This window comes from Hemitrygon akajei, chromosome 26, assembly GCF_048418815.1.
Source record: "Hemitrygon akajei chromosome 26, sHemAka1.3, whole genome shotgun sequence".
Lineage (NCBI taxonomy): Eukaryota > Metazoa > Chordata > Chondrichthyes > Myliobatiformes > Dasyatidae > Hemitrygon > Hemitrygon akajei.
The window spans coordinates 34,175,508-34,200,522 of NC_133149.1; the positions used below are offsets into that span (position 1 = coordinate 34,175,508).

A 25,015-nucleotide genomic window follows, 5' to 3' on the forward strand; every position below is an offset into this window, starting at 1 on the left:
ATAAGTACCAGGTGGGATATCTGTGGGGAGGGACGTGTGGACCAGGCAATCACGAAAATCAGCGAAGTTCATAGAATGTCAGGGCATGCTTGAAGGGCCTCACGACCACCTCTTGCCTCTATTTTCTTGTGTTTTGTGCCTAGGCTGCTTGAATACAACAGACAGGGCTAAATAATTTCAATCAGATGATTTGATTAAAACACTGCAGTCTTGCTTCATCAAGTTGAAACTGGTGGTGAATAATTAAACAGCTAACGGGAAGAGGAAGCTCTAAGAGCATCCCTATCATCCACAACTGTGAGGTACAGAACATGATGCCAAGTGAACAATCCGAAAATCATCCTGGCTTCCACCCGAGATTGCAGTCATCACAGAAGCTAGTAACCTGCCAAACTCACTACTCAAGAAGTTTCAAAGAGAAATCCTGCAGATGCTGAAAATCCATGCTGAAGGGTCTCGGCCCAAAATGTCAACTGTACTTTTTTTTCCCATAGATGCTGCCTGGCGCGTTGAGTTCCTCCAGCATTTTGTGTGTTACTTGTTTCAGCGCTGAACTGACTCTGCAGCTGTGGCCAGCCACCATCAGCACTCACCTCAGAGCGGGACTGGCTCCGTGGCTGTGAACTCACTTTCAGGGACTCTGTGTTAATGTTCTTTGTTTTGTTGTTTACATTTTTCATTGTTTGCACAATTGTTTTTTTTCCCCTACACATTAGGTGTTTGATGGTTTGTCATGTGGGGCTTGTTAATGGGTTCTACTGTGTTTCTTTGTTTTGTGGTTGCCTGCAAGATGACAAATCTCAAGTTTGTATACAGTACAGATACTTTAATAAATGTGCATTGGGAACAACAAATGGTTAAGAAAACTGGTCAACATAGCCAAGGCTATGAGGCCAACCAACTTCCTGACTCCAGGAGACCTGTGCACTTGGGCTAGATATACTGTCAGCCAAACTGCTCCCCGACAGTTATGCAGAAAATTGCATAGCTACGCCCTGATCGTAAAAACAAGACACACCCAAGTAAAACAAAAAAAAGATGCTGAAAATCTAAAATAAAAACAGAAATGGTGGGATTATTCAGTTTCTCTTCCCATAGATATAGCCTTACTTGCAGATTATTTTCTGTACACAGTTTTTATTCAAGACATACCAAATCTTACTAATTACCACCTATTAAGTTAACTAATAACCAAAGTGATGGAAGCTGTTATCAATCATGCCTGCAAACAGCTTCCTCACTAACCTCTCAACAATGCTCAGTTTAGGTTTGGGGCCACAAGACATAGGAACAGAATTAGGCCATTTGACTCATTAATGGCAGCAGTGGGAAATTCAGTCAATCATCTAAGCTCCTGGATATCAAAGCAGGAGTTCTTCTGGGCAGAATCCTCAGGCCCAGCCATCTTTCAGCTGCTTCCATGAATTTTCTTCCATCAAATGATCAGAAGTGGGGAAACTCATTTACAGTCGTACAATGTTAAATTATCTTTGCAATGGCAAATGAAACTGCTTAGGCCTGCATGCAATAAGATCCAAAGAACATTCCAGCAAGAACTGATTAGAGGTAAATAACATTCACAATACAAACACCAAATAATAGCGTTCCCTTTCTAACAAAATGGTGAGAGAACTTCACCAGATGGACCACAAGATAGCTCACCACCACTTTTTCCAAGGGCAATTAGGCTGGAGCAATTAACATTGGTTTGTCAGTGACACCAAGATTCCCTAAAAGAATAGTAGGTCTGATTTTGTTGCTTTTGAATGCATTGTTTCTAGACAAGGATCCACATATGCTAATACATGGTTCAAATACAAGTGTCACATATTTACTTGTGATACTTGTAAATTCTTGTAACTTGAACATATCCTGTTCTTTCCTCCTAATCAGGTTCATTTTTACACAGATTTAAAATGAACCCAATATGAAAAGATCTGGATTTGGCTGTCATTACACTTGCCCTCATTCTTCAGTAAGGGTTTGACTTGTGTTATTTAAATTAGAAATTCAACGTGCTATGGAGATGTACTGTGCAAATACAGGGAGAGAGAGAGAGAAATCAATCACAGAATGCCTTCTGAACAAACCACATTGCGGAATCCTGAAGATCACTAAAGAGTCTGAACCAGAGAGTTCAAGTTTGGGTCTCAGAGGAGCAAGCTGTTTAGCCCTTCAAGCCAGTTCTGCTACTTATTCAGATAAGAGATGCAGTCTCTAAAAGCCTTCAACTGAAGTGTTATTTGCACAAGATAGTTCTAAACTTCCATAACAAATAAACATTTATTTTCCACTCCTGAGGTGGTTTTAATTTTTTAAGACCCATCTTAAACTGTCCAACCAATGGAATAGATATATTTTAATTTCTCCCATCTATCCCATTGTACCTGACCACTCAGCTTCATCAAACTCACAATAAAATAATTATTGGACTTTAAAATACCTCATGAGGTATAGCTTCAATATGTATAAAGGTATCTTGTAATCTAGCCATTGGTGACAAGTTATTACTGGTAAAATTTAAACTGCATTGCCTCCTTGGTTATTGTTACCCTCCTACAGAATGAGTTCCTTAACAGTCCGCATAACCAGTTGTTTGTCTGAGTCTTTGTTTAGCTAAAGCAAAACTTTTAACAACTTACGTACCTTAATATAAACTAAGAATTCCAGTAGTCTTTGATTATTTTATATACTTTTCTCAAAGTTTCTAGCTTTCTTCATTTAAAAATTACTCCATTCTTCCCTAGTCAATAATTAGCAACCTAATCTTTGTCTCCATTAAAATTTATTTTCTGCAGTACTGCAAACACTTAAATCTATTAATGTCTCTTTTGTAACTTGATGCTTCCCTCTGCACTGCTGACAATACCACTCATCTTTGTCCCATCAGCAAACATGGCTTTCCATGTTTATAATATCCAAATAATATATACAATAAGAACAATTTTGGCCCAACATATATTCAACAACCTAGCAGACCACTAGTTACATCCTGCCAATTTTTTCCCTTTACCACCCCCCATTCTGTATACTCTGCTGCTCAGTTTCTAAATATGTTGATTAACTGCCTTCAATTCCTTGCACTTGAGCTGATTTCAACAGTTTCCTAAAGTTGTGGTAAATAAAGCTTTTTGGAAATCAGTAGATGATCGTCTGTCCATCATTTTACTCCCATATTCTTAAGAGCATAAGACATAGGGGCAGAATTAGGTCTCTCAGTTCATCGAGTCTGCTCCACTATTCCATCATGGCTGATTTATTATCCCTCAATCCCATTCTCCTGCCTTCTTCCCTTAACCTTTGACACCTTCACTAATCAAGAACCTATTAACCTCTGCATTAAATATATCCAATGACTTGGCATTCACAGCCAATGAATTCAACAGATTCACCACCCTCTGGCTAAAGAAATTCCTCCTCATTTCTGTTCTAAAGGGATGGCCTTGTATTTTGAAGCTGTGCCCTCTGGTCCAAGACTCTCCCACTATAGGAAATATCCCATGTCCACTATACTTAGAACTTTCAATATCTGATTGGTTTCAATGAGATTCGCTGAACTCCAGTGGGTACAGGTCCAAAACCATCAATCTTTTCATTAACCCTTTCATTCCCAGGATTATTTTCATCAATCTCCTTTGGAATCTATCCAAGGCCAGCACATGCCATCTTAGATAGCCTCTGACAACCAAGTTCAGCTCCTGACCTTCACGTGTGGTTTAGCTACTAAGCCCGGCCGACAGAAGAAGGGGCAAAGGTGGGTTATTGATGCCTTAAAATCTGTTGTATTGAGCAGATTGTGCTTGTCAGCAGTTGTTGGCAGCTCATATAGGAGAAGCAAAACTCTGATCTCAAACACCCACTGCCTTACAGCTATAACCATTCATGGGGAAGGCTTCAGAAGTAAACCCCGGGGAAAAAGCCAGGGCTGGAATCGCTAAGGCAGTCCCACATTGAGTTCAATGCCTAGTGGCAACTCTTGCGATGTCACTGACGTCAAGCTATCACTCACTGCATGTTCCTTTGGATCCATCAGCTGCGTGGAGAAGGACAGCCTGCTGCATGGGCAACAGCTTGCTCTCAATATTCTACTGTCCTGGCTTGTGTATCACGGAGACAGCTAGGATGCAACATCCATGGTCAACCCCAACTAATAGAGGGCCTGATGGCCTAATGATCACTGCATCTTAAGGGTTACTTTACCTTAAGCTCCAGTTTGAACCAACCAGAAATGGCCTGAATCTGCTTAAATCCAATGAAACCAGTGTGAACCAGCCGAAAACTTTATACCTGAAGCTTGCAAAAATGTATTTTCAGAGCCTACAAGGTTATTAAAGCTGATATGCTCAAACCTTTGTGACAGATTTAAAGGATATGGAGCTTTTAGTACTACAACATCAGACAACCCATGTACTTAAATGGCAAGTCTTTCGGCCAGACCCCAATAAAAGGGTTGAATCCCAAAATGACTGATATAAGTTACATCACACGGAGGGAATAGCTTAGACAAAAAAGGATAAGAAAATAAATTGTAGAAATAGGAGTAGGCCATTTAGGCCTTTGAGGCTGTGCCATCATTCAAAAGAAATGTCAAATGTCATGATCCTAAAATCCAACATTTCAACATTTATCTTCTCCAGACCTGAAAAATTGTACACGATTTAATAAGATCAATTCTTGTTTTGTCTAACACAGCCCCAGCTGCCTCTAGCTTTCCCCAAAGGACAACTCTTCCATCACCAAATCATCCGAACAATCCTTTTCCAAAGAAATAAGGAGCAATTATTTTAGTTATTCTAGGCTGAGGGAACAGGATGCAATGTAACCTTGTCTGGAGCATGCAAGGATTGAAGCATCTATACATACATGCGCCTTGTCAGTCATGATCACATTTGGTGCTAATGGCAGTCTCACTTCAGATTAAGTTCCCAGTTTACAGCCCTTTACTATTTACACATTGTAGGGCCAGTATTAGCATTGGAGGAATAGAGAACAGAAACAGATCCTTCAGCCCAACTCATATGTGACAATGAAGGTTCCTTCTGAGCTAGTTCCTTTTCCCTACATTTGACTGACATCCCTCTAAATCAGGGATTCCTTACCGAGGGTCCATGGACCCCTCGGTTAGTGGCAGGGGTCCATGGCATAAAAAAGGTTGGGAATCGCTGCTCTAAATGATTGCTCACAGAGTCAAAAAGATGATTCATCATTTTTTCTCCCAACAACAGACGTATATAAACAGCTACAAAGAACTATCAATACAACATTAAATAACCACAATTCCATTCAACCAGCTACATTCATCGAGATCCTCACTATTCCAATCAGTATTCCCTCATTAACATTCATTTCTATGACTAGGCACTCTCCATAGCAGGGTCTTGACACTCAATGCCAGCAACATCACCACACAGGAATGATTTATATTTTTCTCAAGGATACAGCCAAAGTTAGGAACTAGGGTTTGGGAGACTATTTTAAGCTGTACAAAAGAAGTATCTTAAAGATGGGTGTTATAGAATAGAGTTAGAAAATACGTTGAAAGCACTTCATCATTTTAGACCCAATAAAATTCACACAGCTCCATTATGAAGACCAAAGATACTTAGAATCAGAATTGTACATCACAGAAATAGGTCTTTTGCCCCATTTTTTCCCAAAATGCCTATTGATACTGATCCACACCCCCACCAAAAAAAATTAGGCTTGTATTCTACTTTGCCTTTCTTAGCCAAATATCTGCCCAAACATCTATTATCTACCACCACCTCTGACATCTCATTCTAGGTATTCACCAACCTAAGTGGAAAAAGCTTATCCCTCTCCTCTCACCTTAAACCGGTGTCCTCTAGTTCTATTCTCTCCTGCTCTAGAATAAAGATTTGGACTATTTGTTAATCCTATTTTTGTTCAGAGGTTTAATAAACCTCTGAAAGCTCACCCCTCAGCTTCCTGCATTCCATTGAGAATAAACCTATCCAACTTGTCCTTATAACTAGTCATCCATTTCAGGCAACATCCTGACAAATTTCTTTTGCACTCTATTACTACTACATCCTTCCTGCCGTGTGCAACCAGAACTGTACACAATACAGAGTACATTAGTCACATCTGGTTGCAAAGGATCATATTACATTTAAATAGCATCCTTCATCTAATGAAGCTTCTCAAGAAAGACTTCTTAGGCACTTTATACAAACAGCACACTCTCAGTCTCTGCAAATCATACTTAATAAGCAGCAACTCATTGGCTCAATTTTACCATTCTCAACTCTGAATTAGGAGACATACAATTATAATTGACAACAAGTACCACAGGACATGCTAAAGTGCAATACGTATAACTAAATACATATAAAGCCTAGTCTCTGCTGTAACATGATAAATACAGCAGTTTACTCCATGAACATTATGGCCAGCAAATAGCAATGTTTGCTTAAGGGCTAAATACTGATAAAAATAGTTGGGAGAGATTTTGTGTGTTCTTCCAAACAGTACCACGGGAAGAGACATAGGATCTCAATTTAACGTTACATGTGAGATAGCACCTCCAATAGCACAGAACTATCCGATACTGCACTAGGCAAATCACTCCGATCTGTTGGTTTAAATGTGATTTGAGCCAACAGATCTTCAAAAGTGCACTGCCATTGACACTGAGAGGTATCCTATACTGTAAGTGTAGAATAAAGGACAACACAGTGAATCAGATGTATTATTTGGACGAGATTTTAAAAAATAATATTCCTGCTGCTTGTTCAGGTGGTTGCAAAAGATTCAATGGGAAGTAGGAGTTGGGCAGTGAACTGCTTTAATCAACATTACCAAAAACCAATTAACTGGTCAATCACTTTATTGCTGTGAAAAATATTGCAGTGTACAAAAAGCCAAATAAAAACTGCCCCTCACTGCAGCTGGGTGACTGGGAACCATTTGGAAGCAGTTCTGAAGTGGGGTAGGTACAATAACAAAACACCTGTCTTTCTATTCCATCATTCGTCCATCATGCGCCGTGTCATAGGACACATGCGATCATGGCCTTTCCATGCCCATGAATGTTCTTGGCAAATTTTTCTACAGAAGTGGTTTGCCATTGCATTCTTCTGGGCAGTGTCTTTACAAGATGGGTGACCCCAGCCATGACCAATACCTGCCCATACGATCATCTCATACAACCTGCTCCCATGGCTTCACATGACCCTGATCTCAGGTGGGGGGGGGGGGGGGGTTGCTAAGCAGGTGCTACACCTTGCCTAAGGGTGATCTGCAGGCTATTAAGGGGAATGAGACCTAACACTCCTTTGGTAGAGACACATCTCCACCCTGTCACCCATCAGATATGTAAAATTGGCACAATACTGAATAATGACCATTGTTGCACACTCTGAAGGCTCTGTCTGTAATGACTGAGTAGTTCATAACAATCTAAAAGAGAATTGTTCAAATGGGAGAGTGCAACCAAAAAGACATCTTTGCAAATGGGAAAACTGAACTTTGAAGAGGTCAGAGTAAATAGCAGCAATTCTACTCTGCACATCTATGACAATTCCACATCCTCTGGCTTCCAGTGACTCTGCCAGTCAGAATATTTCATGACTCTGAAACTTCTGTCAAATTCCCTTTAATCTTGTCTCCACCAGCAGCAAACTCGTGCTTTTTCCATCTCTCCATCAAACTCCAGCTACCTCTGGTACTATTCTGTAAATATATTCTGAATCCTTGTGAAATACAACCAGAGCTTGTTCACAGCCCTACAGAGCACGACAATATATTTAACATCCAGCCAGATATTATTCTGTGCAGGTATGCCACAGGTGTTCACACTGTAAACTGTACATTCAAGCCCCATCCTTTCTACATTTCCTCCCTTTCCCCATCAGTACATTTTCCACTAATCCCCACACCCATGTGTTTTTCATTGTGTCCGTTATTGTTCATACTAAGCTTTTTTTAAAAAAAACCCTTTTGCTTTCTTACCTCTCACTCAGCCCGGACGGTGTAACGCTCATTTGGCTCCTCTCACTGATTCCTGTTCTTACAACTTATCCAATTCTCATTTTTTCTTGCGCAAAACCTGATCGACAACCAATACTTCAAGGAGAAAATGCAAAATTTCTCGATGCAGACTTCCTGGACAAGTTTGCCTGACGCGGTCTCAGGTCAACTACGTGGGTCAGGAATACCTCAGACCAGCTATCAGGGTTCACAGCCAAGTGCAGGACTAAATCCCATTCTAGAAACCGGGCCCAGTCTCAACCCGGAAAACAATTCCCGTTATTGCCGCTCCTGCTGTATTGACACTTTATCAGTTCAATTTCATATTCCAGCCTGATACTTATCGATTAGGTTTTATCCGCTGTGGTATCGATCAGTTATTCAATCTCATTATCCAGTGCAATATTGATCAGGCTTTGATGCTTATTTTCCAGCGCTGCATCTATCAGATATAGATTTAGTTTCATCATCCAGTACGAAATCAATTTTCAGTACAGATTTCAATCCAATGTCGGGACTGAAGTCGATGTGGAATCAATCCAGTCTCGAACCTCTATAGATGGAGTGTGGAGGTTACATCCAGCCCGCAGAGAGTTTGTGGGGGCAGGCTTCGGCTCCAGGGCCCGGGCTCTGGTCGCCCCAGGACTTTCGCTCTGGACACTCGTTCTGGACTCTGGGCCCTAGCCGCCTGGCTCAGTTGCCTTAGGCCCGGTGCGCCGGCCAGGCCTGCGCCGATCGGGCCGGGCGTGTGGTGGATGTGGGTGCCGGCCCTTAGCTCGCCCCACTCCTGCCTCACTCTCCCGGCTCCATCCCGAGCCCGGCGCTCGTTTCACTCCCGGATCCAATCCGGTGCGGAGAGAAGAGAGAGAGGAGAGGGGCTACTTCGTGTTGTCGTTGATCCTCAGGGCTACGCTGGATGCGGTCAGGCCGTAGAATGAGATGGGGAAGAAGGAGCGACCCGGGTAGCTTCGAGGGCGGCTTAACTTCTCTGCCGCTCCGGATCGGCTCCCAGTTCCGCTCCGGTTGTTACTTTGTTACTTCGCTCGAACCGCTTCACCTCCGGCCGCTCCGTCCGCCGCCGCTGCGCCTACTACGCCCGACCCTTCGCCGCTCCCTCCGCGCAAAGTAATCCCAGGACAGGCATAGGCATCAAAGCTCCCCATCTGCTCCTGACATACAGCCCCTCCGTGAGGCAACCTGGTTCAAACCAAAGACTCCAGCAACCGCTGCACTTCAATGAGGATGGAAGAGGTAGGCTGCATGCATTCTGCTGGAAGAGTATCCACAAAACAACCGGAGATCAATCCCCTTAAAGACCTATTGTCAGTTCATAGTGGAGGGCTGGACAGCAATACAGACATGGGGGTCAGCACAAAAAGTCATGCTTCCAATTCCTTCTTGCAGTGGATCTGGATGAATGCTAACTGAAAGCAAAAGATATCAGAAGAGAAGTAGGAAAGAATAAAAAATAAGTTACCTCAAGCAGTCTGACGGGAGGGGGTCATCACTTCCCTGGCTATAAGTTGACTCATTATACAGCCCAATGGCCAAGGGTAAGAATGACCTCACAGAGCACTCGATGGAGCAGCGCAATTGTATTAGTCTATCACGTAAAGTGTTCCTCTGTTCAGTCAAGGTGGAATGCAGAGGGTGAGAAGCAGGGATCTTCTCGGTTATCACACAGAATTTTGGTGGCTTATAATTTACTTTGCCCACATTTATAATGGGAATTGCTGGTGTTAGTTGGTAACTCCCACAAAGGTATTTCAAGCTCCTGAGATGAGGCTGTGGTTGGTCATTCCAGCCTGAAAGGTTGATATACGAATTGCTTTAACACATAACAATTTCTAAGTACGTATCTCCTTATAGATATATCATTCAAAAAATTACTGCACAAAAAATAACCACTGAATTCTGCATTACATTATCCCTGCAGTCTCACTTCTCCACCTGAAGACAAATCATTGATTTGGTACTGCAGCTTTAACCCTTAAATGTTTCCTTCCACATCAACAATTCTATTTATAAGTATGACATAAAATAATAAGGATGTTTATGTTGGACAGAAGCCATGGCTGGAAAGAAAACGACAAAAAATGCTATTGCCAGGCCCCTACTGAGATCAGTGTTTTCTGCCTCATATAGAAAGCACTAATAGAAAGTGACATAAAGTAAGTAAGTTATGATAAATTCAAAGACTTGTACAGAGGCCAATGGATCCATTTCCTTCTTAAGTCCTTGAATATATGCCACCACTCAAGTCTATGATGTTTTCCAGCAGCATCATTTGTAAATCTCACCAAGCAGGCTTCCATCTTCACTATTACATAACCATTATCAAGGTCACAGCTGAACCTCACTATGGTAAACTGTCCGTCCTCATCTCACTCAGCCCACTAGAACATCACTATGGTAACCAGTCCCTCCTCTTCTCACTCAATGCATGTGAACCTCACTATGGTAATCTGTTCCTCCTCGTCTCATTCAGCCACCTGAACCTCACTGTGGTAACATATCCCTCCTCGTCTCACTCAGAACAAAGCTGAAGCTCACTATGGGAAACTGTCCATAAGACCATAAGACATAGGAGCAGAATTAGGCCATCTGGCCCATCAAGTCTGCTCCGCCATTCAATCATGGCTGATCCTTTTTTCTATCTCCTCCTCAACCCCAGTTACCAGCCTTCTCCCCGTAACCTTTGATGCCATGTTCAATCAAGAACCTATCAAAGTCTGCCTTAAATACACCCAACGACCTGGCCTCCACACCTGCATGTGGCAAACAATTCCACAAATTCACCATCTACTCTGTCTAGGCCTTTCAACATTTGAAAGGTTTCAATGAGATCCCCCTCTCATCCTTCTGAATTCCAGTGAGTAGGGACCCAGAGCCATGATAACCCTTTCATTCCTGGAATCATCCTTGTAAACCTACTCTGGACCCTCTCCAATGTCAGCACATCTTTTCTAAGATAAGGGGCCAAAAACTGGTCACAATACTCAAGGTGAGGCCTCACCAGTGCCTTATAAAGCCCCAGCATCACATTCTTCCTCTTGTATTCTAGACCACTTGAAATGAATGCGAACATGGCATTTGCCCTCCTCACCACTGACTCGGCCTGCAAGTTAAACTTCAGGGTGTTTTACATAAGGACTTCCAAGTCCCTTTGCATCTCAGATTCCTGGATTTTCACCCTGTTCAGAAAACAGTCTGCGTATTTATTTCTACTACTACAGTGCATGACCGTGCATTTTCCAACATTATAATTCATTTGCCACTTTCTTGCCCATTCTTCTAATCTGTCTAAGTCCTTCTGCATCCTACCTGTTTCCTCAACACTACCTGCCCCTCCACCAATCTTCGTATCATCTGCAAACTTGGCAAAAAGAAGCCATCTATTCCATCATCTAAATCATTTATATACAGCATAAAAAGATGTGGTAACAACACCGACTCCTGTGGAACACCACTGGTCACTGGAAGCAAACCAGACAAGGATCCTTTTATTCCCACTCGCTGCCTCCTACCAGTCAGTCTCTCCATCCTCGTCTCATTCAGCCCACCTGAACCTCACTATGGTAACCCGTCCCTTCTCATCTCACTCAGCCCACCTGAACCTCACTATGGAAACCTGTCCCTCCTCGTCTCACTCAGCCCACCTGAACCTCATTATGGAAACCTGTCTCTCCTCACCTCATTCAGCCCACCTGAACCTCACTATGGAAACCTGTCTCTCCTCACCTCATTCAGCCCACCTGAACTTCACTTTGGTAATGTCTCACTCAGCCTCAGTACAGCATTTCTCAAAGTTGACCAAACTAATCTCAGTTATCTAGTGGATGGCGACTTCCTTTACTTGATTCCATTCTTCTCTGTTGAACTGAGGCCAGAGAATCACTTTTCACCAATTTCTTCCCAATTTGTTACATGTGATATGTATTTATTGTAGCCCCAGCATATTTAATGCTGAGAAATTTAGTCTACTTTAGTTTCCTCTTATTTCCTTGAATCCATGCAGTGTAAGGTGACTTATTTATTTGTAGTTAACATGTCTGACTCTGGTGTTAGGTTCTATATGTACACCAGGCTCTATTGTGTGGTCACTTTTCCAACAGATTTTGACTCTAAATGCAACAAACACTTTTCTTTTCCTATTTATGGGTCTTTACCTCTGGTGTCCACAAGGATATTACTTTGCCCCAATACTTGTTTTAATTTGCTCCTTGATGAATGAATCAACTACTACATCTACACCAACATAACACAGTTCTGTCTCACTATTACCTCACCCAGTGAAAATCAAAAAAAACTGTAAAAATTTGAAATGAGAAAATGCTAGAAATATCCAGAAGGTCAGACCACATTTGTGGGAAGTGCATAGAACTGTTGCTTATTCATCAGAGGAATTCAGCCTGAAACATGAACTCTGTTTCTGTTCCCACAGATGCAGGGCCTGACCTGCCGAGCAATTCCAGTATTTTCTGTTTTTATTATCTCAACCCATCCTGTTCCAGTTTAAGCAAATCATTTAACCACTGGTGGCTGCTCTCAGTTGCCTGGCCCCGATTCAGTCTCTAAATTTCATGTATTTCCCTTGAAGATACTATGAGACATAGGAGCATAGTTAGGCTGTTTGGCCCGTTAAGCCTGCCCTGCCATTCAATCATGGCTGATCCTTTTTCCTTCTCCTCCTCAACCCCAGATCCTGGCCTTCTCCCCGTAACCTCTGATGCCATGTCCAATCAAGAACCTATCAATCTCTGCCTTAAATACACCCGGTGACCTGGCTTCCACAGCTGCATGTGACAACAAATTCCACAAACTCACCACCCTTTGGCTAAAGAAATTTCTCTGCATTTCTGTTTTGAAAGGGCGCCCCTCTATCCTGAGGCTGTGCCCTCTTGTCCTAGACTCTTCCACCATGGGAAACATCCTTTCCACATCTACTCTGTCTAGGCCTTTCAACTTTCGAAAAGTTTCAGTGAGATCCTCCCTCATCCTTCTGAGTTCCAGCGAGTACTGACCCAGAGCCATCAAATGTTCCTCGTATGATAACCCTTTCATTCCTGTGAACCTCCTCTGGTCTTCTCCAATGCCAGCACACTTTTTCTAAGATGAGGGGCCAAAAACTGTTCACAATACTCAAGGTGAGGCCTCACCAGTGCCTTATAAAGCCCCAGCTTCACATCCTTGCTCTTGTATTCTAGACCACTTGAAATGAATGCTAACATGGCCCTCCTCACCACTGACTCAACCTGCAAGTTAACCTTCAGGGTGTTCTGCATAGGGACTCCCAAGTCTCCTTGCGTCTCAGATTTTTGGATTTTCTCCCCGTTTAGAGAATAGTCTGCACATTTATTTCTATCACCAAAGTGCAGACCATGCATTTTCTAACATTGTAGTTCATTTGCCACTTTCTTGCCCGTTCTCCTAATCTGTCTCACCTACCTGTTTCCTCAACACTACCTGCCCCTCCACCAATCTTTGTATCATCTGCAAACTTAGCAATAAAGTACTCTACTCCATCATCTAAATCATTTATATACAGCGTAAAAAGAAGTGGTCCCAACACCAACCCTGCGGAACACCACCAGACACTGGCAGCCAACCAGAAAAGGATCCTTTTATTCCCACTCACTGCTTCCTACCAATCAGACAATGCTCTAACCATCTTAGTAACTTTCCTGTAATTCCACGGGCTCTTAACTTGCTAAGCAGCCACATTTGTGGCATCTTGTCAAAGGTTCTGAAAATCCAAATTTTCAACATCCACTGCATCCCCTTTATCTATCCTATGTGTAATCTCCTCAAAAATTCCAACAGATTCGTCAGGCAGGACTTTCCCTTAAGGGAACCATACTGACCTTGTCGCATCATGTCCTCTGTCACCGAGTGCTCTATAACCTCATCCTTAACAATTAACTCCAACATCTTCCCAATCACTGAGGTCAGGGTAACTGGTCTATAATATCCTTTCTGCTGCCTTCCTCTAATGGAGTGGAGTGAAATTTGCAATTTTCCAGCCCTCTGGCAACATGCCAAAGTCCAATGATTTTAGAAAGACCATTACTAACGCCTCCACAATCTCTACCGTCACCTCTTGCAAACCCCAGGGTGTGGTTCATCTGGTCCCAGTGACTATTGTACCTTTAGGTCTTTCAGCTTTTTGAACACATTCTCCCTTGAAATAGTAATTGCGCTCACTTCTCTTCCCTCTCACCCTTCAACATCTGGCACATTGCTAGTGTCTTCCACAGTGAAGACTGATGCAAAATACTCATTTAGTTCATCTGCCGTCTCCTTGTCCCCCGTTATTATTTCTCTGGCCTCATTTTCTAGTAGTCCTATATCCACTCTCATCTCTCTTTTATTTTTTACATACTTGGAAAAAGCTTTTAGTATCCACTTTGATACTGTTTGCTAGCTTGCTTTCATATTTCATCTTTTCCCTCCTCATGATTCTTTTAGTTGCTCTGTAGGTTTTTAAAAGCTTCCCAATCCTCTGTCTTCCCACTAATTCTGCTTTGTTGTATGCCCTCTCTTAGCTTTTACATTAGCTTTGACTTCCCTTGTCAGCCACGGCTGTACTATTTTGCCATTTGAGTATTTCTTCATTTTTGGAATAGAGTGGTGCTAGAAAATTTGAGAACCCTATAGAATTTTCTCTATTTCTGCATAAATATGACCTAAAATGTGACCAGATCTTCACCTAAGTCCTAAAACTAGAAAAAAAGAACCTAATTAAATAAATACTACAAAAAATACATGTTTGTTTATTTATTGAGAAAAATAATCCAATATTACATGTATTTGTTGGAAAAAGCATGTAAACCTTTGCTTTCAGTCACTGACGTGACCCCCTTGCAGAGCAATAACTTCAACCAAACATTTCCGGTGACTGTTGATCAGTCCTGTGCATCAGCGTGGAGGAATTTTATGCCATTCCTCCTTACAAAACTGCTTCAACTCTGGGATGTTGGTGGGCTTCCTTGCATGACCTGCTTGCTTCAGGTCCTTCCACAACATTTCTGTTGGGTTAAGGTCAGGACTTTGACTCGGCTATTCCAAAACATGAATTTTCTTCTTTTTAAACCATTCTGATCTTGATTTACTCTTATCTTTCGGATCATTGTCCTCTTGCATTAACTAACTTCTATTAAGCTGCAAGTGACGGACTGCTACCCTGACATTGTCCTGTAAAATGTCTTGATACAACTTTGAATTCATTGTTCCCTCAACGATTGCAAGCTGTCCAGGCCCTGAGACAGCAAAGCAGCCCCAAACCATGATGCTCCTTCCACCATGCTTCACAGTTGGGATGAGGTTTTGGCCTTGGTGTGCAGTGCCCTTTTTCCTCCAAACATAGCAATGTGCATTTCTGCCAAAAATTTCAACTTTTGTCTCATCTGTCCACAGGACATTGTCTCAGATGCATTGTAGAACATCTAGCTGGTCTTTTGCAAACTTGAGACGTGCAGCAATGTTTTTGTTTTTGGAGAGCAGTGGTTTCCTTCATGGTGTCCTTCCATGAGCACCATTCTTGTTCAGTGTTTTATTTATAGTGAACTCATGTACAGAGACTTTAGCAAGTTCTGTGTGTCTTTTGCTGTTACCCTTGGGTTTGTTTTCACCTCCGGCGACATTGCACATTGTGCTCTTGGTGTGATCTTTGCAGGATGGCCACTCCTAGAGAGAGTAGCAACAGTACTGAACTTCCTCCATTTTCAGATAATTTCTCTTGCTGTGGACAGATGAACACTCAGGTCTTTAGAAATGCTTGTGTAGCCTTTTCCAGCTTCACACATCTCTAAACTCTTCTTCTGAGGTCCTCTGAAAGTTGTTTTGATTGAGACATGGTGCACATAAACAGATCTCTCTTGAGAAGAGCAGGCTCTGTTGGTAACCTGACTTTCTGTGTCTTCTTTTTTTTGGACAGGGCACCTCTACAACCCAACCTCCAATCTCATCTCATTGATCGGAACACCTGTTAAACACCTGCATGTTAAAAACTCCCATGACTATCATAACATTGCCCTTTTGAAATGCCTTTTCTATTCTGTGTTGTAATCTTTGGTCCATATCCCAGGAGGCCTGTATATAACTGCCATCAGGGTCCTTTTACCCTTGCAGTTTCTTAACTCAACCCACAAAGATTCAACATCTTCTGACCCTATGGCACATCTTTATACCGATTTGATGTCATTCTTTAACAGCAGGGCCTCGTCACCCCCTCTGCCTACCTTCCTATCCCTCCAATACAATGTGTAAGCTTGGACATTCAGCTCCCAACTACACCCATCCTTCAGCCACGATTCAGTGATAGCCGCAACATCATACCTGACAATCTGTAATAGTGCAACAGCATTATCCACATTATTTCTTATACTCCGTGCATTGAGGTATAACACTTTGAGTACTGTATTTGCTACCCTTTTTGATTCTGCATCCCTAATGCACTGATACTCACCCTGCTGCCTGCAATTTTGTCCTTCCTGATAGTCTGATTGCATGCTGTCTTTGCTTTTTTACCATCCATCTTGTCCTGAGTCCCTTCACTCTAGTTCCCATCCCCCTGTCAAATTAGTTTAAACCCTCCCCAACAGCTCTAACAAACCTGCCCGCGAGAATATTGGTCCCCCTCAAGTTCAGGTGCAACCCGTCACTTTTGAACAGGTCATACCTCCTCCAGAAGAGATTCCAATGATCCAAGAACCTGAGGCCCCGCCCCCGGCACCAACTTCACAGTCATGCATTTATCTGCCAAATCATCCTGTTTCTACCCTCACCGGCATGTGGCACAGGCAGCAATCCTGAGGTCCTGCTTCTCAGCTTTCTACCTAGTTCTCTAAATTCTCTTTTCAGGACCACATTGCTTTTCCTTCCTATGTCGTTGGTATCAATATGTACCAAGACATCTGGCTGCTCTCCCTCCCCCTCCAAAATGCTGCAGATGCAATCCGAGATATCCCTGACCCTGGCACCTGGGAAACAACATACCATCCGGATGTCCCGTTCATGTCCACAGAATCAACTGTCTGTTCCCCTGACTATTGATTCCCCGATCACTACCATTCCCCTCTTCTCCCTCTTTCCCTTCTGGACCACTGACCCATGGTCAGTGCCAGTGGCATTTTCCTGGGAGGTCATCCCCCACAAAAGTATCAATTGGCTTAAGTAGAAAAATGAGGACTAGTGGTCTTGTTAAGGTGAAGGGTGGGGCAGTTGTCATCTGAGAGAAATATGTGCTTATTATAATGGCCAGTTAGCACAACTTTATTCAAGGCAAATCATGGCTACCTGAATATTGAATTCTTTGTAGATAAAGATGGTGCAGTGGATGTTGTATATTGAAAGGAATAGCAATTTGGATATAAGATGGTCAAAATGTTGGGGTAGCAAGTAATATTTCTGACTGAAGGAGAGATGCCATGGAGTCTCCCAGAATTCACTATAAGACTAATGATTTTTTTTGTTTATGTGTTTTGATTTATAAGATATAAGTTCCTTTTCCTGTGCTGAACTGTTCTATAGATGTGTGGTGTAAAGTGTGGTGACTGGCTGCATTATGGCCTGGTATGGGAACATCAATGTCTTTGTAGAGATCTGGTTTCACTTTGACACGAAAGAGTCTTTTTCTGTTGATCAGTGTCAAAAAAGCCAAATTAAGTCCACTGTGATTCAATGTTGTAAAAGAGTAAGACATGAAGACTTCCAGATGGGGGGGGGGGGTGAATACTTTTTATAAGCACTGTATATCTATTAATAGAAATCTTTTGCTAGTATCTACCTTGTCTATACCCCTCATAATGTTGTATACCTCAGTCAGATCCTTCTGATCAGCCTTCTCCACTCTAAGGAAAACAAACCAGCCTGTTCAGTTGATCCTTATTGCTTTAGTTCCTCAGTACTTTCTAGTGTCCTGCCATTCACTGTATAATCCCAACCCTACTAAGCCTCCCACGTGAATCACTTCACACTTTCCACAAATATGCTTTATCACCCATTTCTCTCCAGTATTTCAAAGTCTCTTCAGTGCCTTAGATACAATATTTACTCTAGAACCTGAAATCTTTTTACAATAAAGACTAACATGCCATTTGCCTTTTAATTGCTTGCAATACCTGCATATTAACTTTCTGTGATTCATATAATAGCCCACTTTTCTATTTTTTTCCTAATTGATAGTTTTACAACATTAGATTCTATCTGTTATGTCCTTGCCTAGGAGGAGACTTGCCTGTTAGGCTTTGAGTGGACTGTTGAATCTTTTCCTCCATCCACTTAGTAATGCTTCCCATTACAGGGCTCAGGGTATTGTGTCTTTTTCGCAAGCATGACATTGGACATGTGAGCAAGACATCCTTCCTATCTATTTGAATGAAGCCTCTGTGCATCCTTCACATAAAGAAGTGGCAGATGGAATACAGTGCAGGGAAGTGTATGGTCATGCACTTTGTAAGAAGGAATAAAGACATAGAATATCTTCTTAATGGGGAGAAAATTCAAAAATCAGAGATGCAAAGGAACTTGGGAGTCCTTGTGCAGGATTCCCTAAAGGTTAATTTGCAGGTTAAGTCAGTGGTAAGGAAGGCAAATGCAATGTTAGTATTCATTTCAAGAGAACTAGAATGTAAGAGCAAGGATGTGATGCTGAGGCTTTAAAGGGCATTCATCAGACCATACTTGGAGTATTATGAGCAGTTTTGGGCCCCTTACTTCAGAAAAGATGTGCTGGCATTGGAGAGTGTCCAGAGGAGGTTGATGAGAATGATTCCAGAAATAAAAGGGTTAATATATGAGGAGCTTTTGATGTAATTCTAGGACCTGCGGGCACAGCCTCAGAATAAAATAGAGGGACTTCCATTTAGAACAGAGATAAGAAGGAATTTCTTTAGCCAGATGGTGATGAATCTGTGGAATTCATTTCCATGGACGGCTGTGAAGGCTAAGTCATTGAGCATATTTAAAGCAGAGGTTGATAGATTCTTGGTTTGTCAGGGTGTCAAAAGTTACGGGGAGAAGGCAGAAGAATGGGGTTGGGAGGGATAATAAATCAATCATGAAGGAATGGTGAAGTAGACTCGGTGGGCTGAGTGGCCTGATTCTGCTCCTATGTCTTATGGTCTTATAACCCAACACAAGAAGGAGCTGGAGGAAACAGTGGGTCAGACAGTATATAGGAGGGAAATGAACAGTTAATGTTTTGGTTCAAGACCCTTCATCTGCACTAGAAAGAAAGAGCAGAGACAGCCAGTATAAAAAGGTGGGGGAAGGGGTGGAGCAAGAAGCAGGGAGGTGATTGATGGAAGTGACAAAGGGCTGCATAAGCTGGAATCTGATTGGACAGTAGAACATTGAGTAAAGGGAAGGATGTGGGGAGGGGAACCAGTGGAAGGGATGTGTGATGACATGCAGATGGAAAGGGTGGGTTGGGAGTGAGAAAGAGAGATGGGGGCCTGTGCGATCAGGGGCAAACAAAAGGAGAGAAGTGACAGAGGGGAGTTACTGGAAGTTAGAAAATTTGAAGTTCATGCCATCAACTTGGAGACTACCCAGACGGAATATGAGGTGCTATTCATCTAACTTGTATTCGGCCTCTACCAGGTAGTGGAGGAGGCTGTGAACAGACATGTCATTGTGGGAATGGCAAGTGAAAATAAAATGGCTGGTCACCAGGAGATTCCTGGCTGGCATAGTGGATGAGCATCTGCAGTCTCTCAAGTCTCCACAGAATCACTCTGGTACCCAGATTTATATTCATTAAATTTAGAGATATCACTCTTAGTCTCCTCAACTAAATCAATGATGACCTCACCCTACAATACCCGCCTTCTGTTTAAGATGGCGACACACCTAGTCGCAGCGGCTTCTATGGGGTCAACCAAAGAAATTATTGTCTTTTTTAGAAGTATTTTTCACAATCACAAGACCCCGCTAGACATTAAGAACTTAAAGTGCTGCAGGTCTGCCACATCAGTGAGTTGCTTGTTGGCGGAGAAACTGAAAAGGCTAGACTTCTAGTCACAAATTGAGCCATTTATTCCACCCTGTTTTCTGTCCATTAACTACTCTCAAATCCATGCTAATATATTACCCCCAATTCCCATGTTTCTAATTTTATTTAATAACCAATTATGTGCCCCTTTATCAAAGGCTTTCTGAAAATACAAAAATACTACTGGTTCCTTCTTAACTTTCTGCAATTACCTCAAAAAACATACAGATTTTTCAAATACTATTCTCCTTTCATAACTCTATGCTGACTCTTCCCAATCCTATTATTATTTTTTAAAGCTCCTCCTTAATAGCATTTTCTGTATGTTGGTGTCAGGCTAACTGAACGATAGTTCTCCATTTTCTCTCAGTCTCCTTTCTTAAATTTGCCACTTTAAAATCTGTGGGAGCTGCTCTATAATCTATGAAAATTTGGAAGATAACAGCTATGGCATCCACAACCTCCTAGCTGCATCTTTCAAAACTTTGAGATGAATTTCTTCAGCTCCAGGAATTTCAGTCCCATCATTTTCTCCAGTGCTACTTCTATAATGATACTAATTTCCTTCAGCTTCTCATCAACTTTGAACTTGTTCTCCACAATTACCTCAAAGCTTTCTCTGCTTTTATTTTCAGTAAAGACAGACTGATTTGAGAGATACTTGGATAGATACATGGAGCGCCGGCATTAGAGGGATATGGGCTGAACGTGGGAAATTGGGACTTGCTGTATGATTCCATACATGTAATTTCTCCAATATCATTTCCCAATCTCATTTCTTCTCTCCCATCTGTAAAAGATCCACATTTTCTAGATTAGTATCCTGTTCTATCTGCCCTTTCATTATAAAAATCCTGGGTCCTTTTTTATTCAGTTCTGCAATTTTCCCAGCCCTTGGATTTTCTTCTGTTTTTGGCAACATATTAATCTTTTTCCTTTGATTTAATGCTATTTTCAGCTTTACTTGTTAGCTATAGCTGAGCCACCTTTTCTTTTGTATTTATTGTTCCTACAGGGATGTATACTGTCTAATTAATTATATGAATGTTAACCTTGTTTCTAATCATATATATAAATGCAGATCCCCAATCTACCAAGCTAACCCACCACAGTTGCCTAGATTTAAGACCCTGTAAGCTGATGCTGTAGATCAAAACTAGCAACACAACTTGAAGGAAAATTTGAAGAAATATCTTCACACTGAGGGCTGTTAAAAAGTAGAGTTCTTTACCACTGATGTGTCATGGATTTTGATTCCTTAGGAACTTTCAAAGGGCAATCATAGCTGCACCTTCACATGAGGAATCAGAATCAAGTTTATTATCACTGACATAAGTCATGAAATTTGTTGTATTGCGATAGCAGTACAGTGTAATAGAGAAAAAATACTATAAGTTACAATAAGAAATATAAAAAATAAATAAGTAGCACAAAAAAAGAGCAAAAAGTGAGACTGTGTTTTTGGATGTTCAGAAATTTGATGGTGGAGGGGAAGAAGATGTTTCTAAAATGTTGAGTGTATGTCTTCAGGCTCTTGTACCTCCTCCCTGATAGTAATAATGAAAAGAGGGCATCTCCTGTATGCTGAGATTCCTTAATGACAGATGCTGCCTTTTTGAGGCATTGCTTATTGAAGATGTCCTCAATGGCAGGGAAGCTGTGCTCATGGTGGAGCTGGCTGAGTTTATGACCTGTGTATCTTTTTCCAGTCCTGTGCATTGGTGCCTCTGACCAGACGGTGATGTAACTAGTCAGAATGCTCTCCTCTGTACATCTATAAAAAATTGCTAGAGTCTTTGGTGATGTACCAAATCTCCTTAAACTCCGAATGAAGTATAGCTGCTGGCATGTCTTTGTCATAATTGCATCAATATGTTGGGCCCAGGATAGATCTTTAGAGATGTTGACAGCCAGAAACCTGAAGCTCACCCCTTGATGAGGACTGGTGTGTGTTCACCCAGCTTCCTCTTTCTCAAGTCCACAATACCTTGGTCTTACTGATAATGAGTGCAAGGTTGTTATTTAGACAGCAATCAACCAGCTGATCTATCTCACTTCTGTATGCCTCAATGCCACCATCTGCGATTCCGTCAACAAAAGTTGTGTCATCAGTGAATTTATTGATGACGTTTGAGCTGTGCCTAGCCACACAGTCATAAGTGTAGAGAGAATAATGCAGTGGGCTAAGCACGCATCCTTGAGGTGCACCAGTGTTGATTGTCAGCAAGGAGGAGATATTATTTCCGATTTGACTGAGTGTGGTCTCCCGATGAGCAAGTCAAGGATCCAGTTGCAGAAGGAGGTACAGAGGCCCAAGTTGATTGCAGATTATAGGACAAGGCTAAGGAATGGGACTGATTGTGGGGCAATTTCCATGACAACAGTACTAATCGAACCACTCTTCTGTACCTGGGATTCTGTGACTCTATCACAGCCAAACCTTGTTTAGACATGCACATATTTCACCAGAGATCACTGAGAAAAGATAAGGAGAACTGATGCTGGGTGATTTTCCCTCACAAATAATGAGCTACTGGCTCAAATGATCTTTGAACCTGTAACACCTTGATGCATGACTTAATTATTCTCCAAACTCACTGAGCCATACGTCTGGTAATTTACTGATGGCAGCAAATGAACCTGTTGAATGTAACATAATATGTGCTCATTCACGTGATGATTATTGCTAAAATTGCCTACTTTCAACTTATTGACACTAATTTTTGTCAAAGAAAGAACAGACTCCCTGTTTAGGGAGTATGAAGCATTTAATTTTTACATTTTTTAATCAAATGATGTTCAGAAAAGGCTGTTGTGGAGGCACATGGTAGTTTTTACCTCATCATCTTGCACCTGTGTTCTTGGAGGCGTAAAAACTGACATAATCTGGCATCCAAAAATGGAATCTGCCTCAGATAACAAACGTCAAAACCCGTCTTTGGAACAGTGATTCATTCACCATGTCTGAACGGCAGTGAAGCCAATCAAATAATAAAGCAAAGGTTGCATACCTCAGCCTTTCTCTTGAGGTCTATCATAGAGTCATCGAATATGACAGCGCATAAAAAGGCCCTTCAGCCCATTTAGTATGTGCTGGCCTGGCCTTCTGCCTAATTCCTTCTACATGTACCTGGAACCATTGCCCTCCATTCCTCTTCTAATCCATGTACCTATCCAAACTTATTTTAAATATTACAGTTGAACCCACATTGATCACTTCTACTAACAGCTCATTCCACACTCACACCACCCTCTGAGTGAAGATTCCCTTCAGATTTCTCAAATATTAAAGACTTTCCTTAAATTCTTTTTAAGTATTTTACCTGTCCTTGGAGCTTTTAAGTCTTCCAGCTATCCATTTGTCTAGATTGCTTTTCAATAGGACAGTCATAAAACTCACTACAATTGACTTGGAGAAAAAAGCATGGACTGTGAACTCAGAAACCATAATATTAACAGTGAACGAAATAGTAAGTCATGACTGATTTCCCCACAATGTTAACAGGTCCAAAAGAAACTTGTACAAAATAAAAATTGGGCATCCTTTCTCTATCTACCCATAACCAGGATAGGTTGCAACCTTCTGTTTCTCACCAAACACAGGCTCAAGCCTCCCAACTCAAACATTTCCTTAAACATTCCCTCACTCTTATTTTCAGCTACAGCTTTCCACTTGACCCCAGAGTGTTGGTTTTGGGAGGCCTCACTGTCAACGTTGGGAACTGGTGGATAGTGAGACACTTGACTTGAATGTGGCTCCAATCTAGATTCATTCAGTGCTACTAAAACATAAGCTTATACGACACAGGCCATTTAGTAAACTGCGCTTGTGCCAGTTTATTGGAAATTTATTAGTTTACCTATATAGCTGTGCAAATGTTTCTGCTTCAAGCTTTTATCTAATTCTCTATATAGAAAGTTAAAGGTTAGATTGCAAATCAATGAAGATGCATCTATAACTGTATTTTCTCTTTTTACTGTGCAGAAACAGAACATAATTTATCAATACAATGAAAATGTTCAATAAAACAACAATTTTGAATAATTTATGTAAGCTGTGCACTTGATTAACTAGTCACTGATATCCAACATACTTGAAATCTTCAGAGTTCTGAAGGCTCCAACCCAAAATGTTATGGTGAAGACCCTTATGGTTGAGACTCCAGGTGTACTGAGGTATGAGATCCCATATGTTCAACCCCCACAAGGGCTCTGGTACCCTGATGTATTTGTATAAAGAGGCTTTCATTCAAGAGAATTGCAAGAAAATTAATGAAACTTTCAGCTCTTCCTATCCTTTAAACCAGAAAACAACAGGTAAGGAATATGCAATCCTTAACAGTCCTTAGATTTCATAAGGACAAATTGATTATGGTAACACAAGAGACTGCAGATACTGGAATCTGGACCAATAAATAATCTGCTGGAAGAACTCAGTGGGCTAACCAGCATCTCTGGGGTGGGGGGGGGGGGGAGGAATGGGGAGAAGGAATTGTGAACAGTTTGTGTCAAATCCTTGCATCAGGATTGTTACAAACAAAATAAAATCTGCAGATGCTGGAAATCCAATCAACACACACAAAATGCTGGAGGAACTCAGCAGGTCAGGCAGCATCGAGAGAAAAAAGTACAGTTGACATTTCAGGCTGAGAAACATCGATTATAATCTTTTCCATAGATGCTGCCTGGCCTGCTGAGTTCCTCCAGCATTTTGTGTGTGTTAACTGAATTGTTTGTTTCTTAGGATTATGTTTTGTATAACCATAACAGCAGAAATATCTGTCAGGCATAAGATAGTAAATGATGAAGCAGACTTTGAATGGGGTTTACAATATATTTATTGCTTCCAAATGCTCCTCCCACTGACTTCCATTGAGTATCACCGCAGGGTTCTTTTATTTTTTTTTAACTGAACACTCCATTTATGCCGCGATAGATTAATGGACCATTCCCTTGCACCATCTAGGGTTCTGGAGATATTCTCCAAAAGAGAGATTTGAGTTTGAACTTTGCAGTGTTAATGAGTGA

The 25,015-nt window shown here is 41.6% G+C and overlaps 1 protein-coding gene across 4 annotated transcripts in view; it reads right to left on the reverse strand.

Annotated features, from left to right (window-relative positions):
- Positions 1-9,084, reverse strand: part of LOC140716840 (rho guanine nucleotide exchange factor 12-like) — a 144,701-nt gene extending 135,617 nt beyond the window's left edge. For all 4 annotated transcript variants that reach the window (XM_073029803.1, XM_073029800.1, XM_073029802.1 and 1 more), the window contains exon 1: positions 7,975-9,084. In XM_073029803.1, coding sequence (XP_072885904.1) covers positions 7,975-8,006 — 32 coding nt within the window. In that variant the 5' untranslated portion in view covers positions 8,007-9,084. The remainder of the gene's footprint in view (positions 1-7,974) is intronic.
- Positions 9,085-25,015: the final 15,931 nt, after the last annotated feature.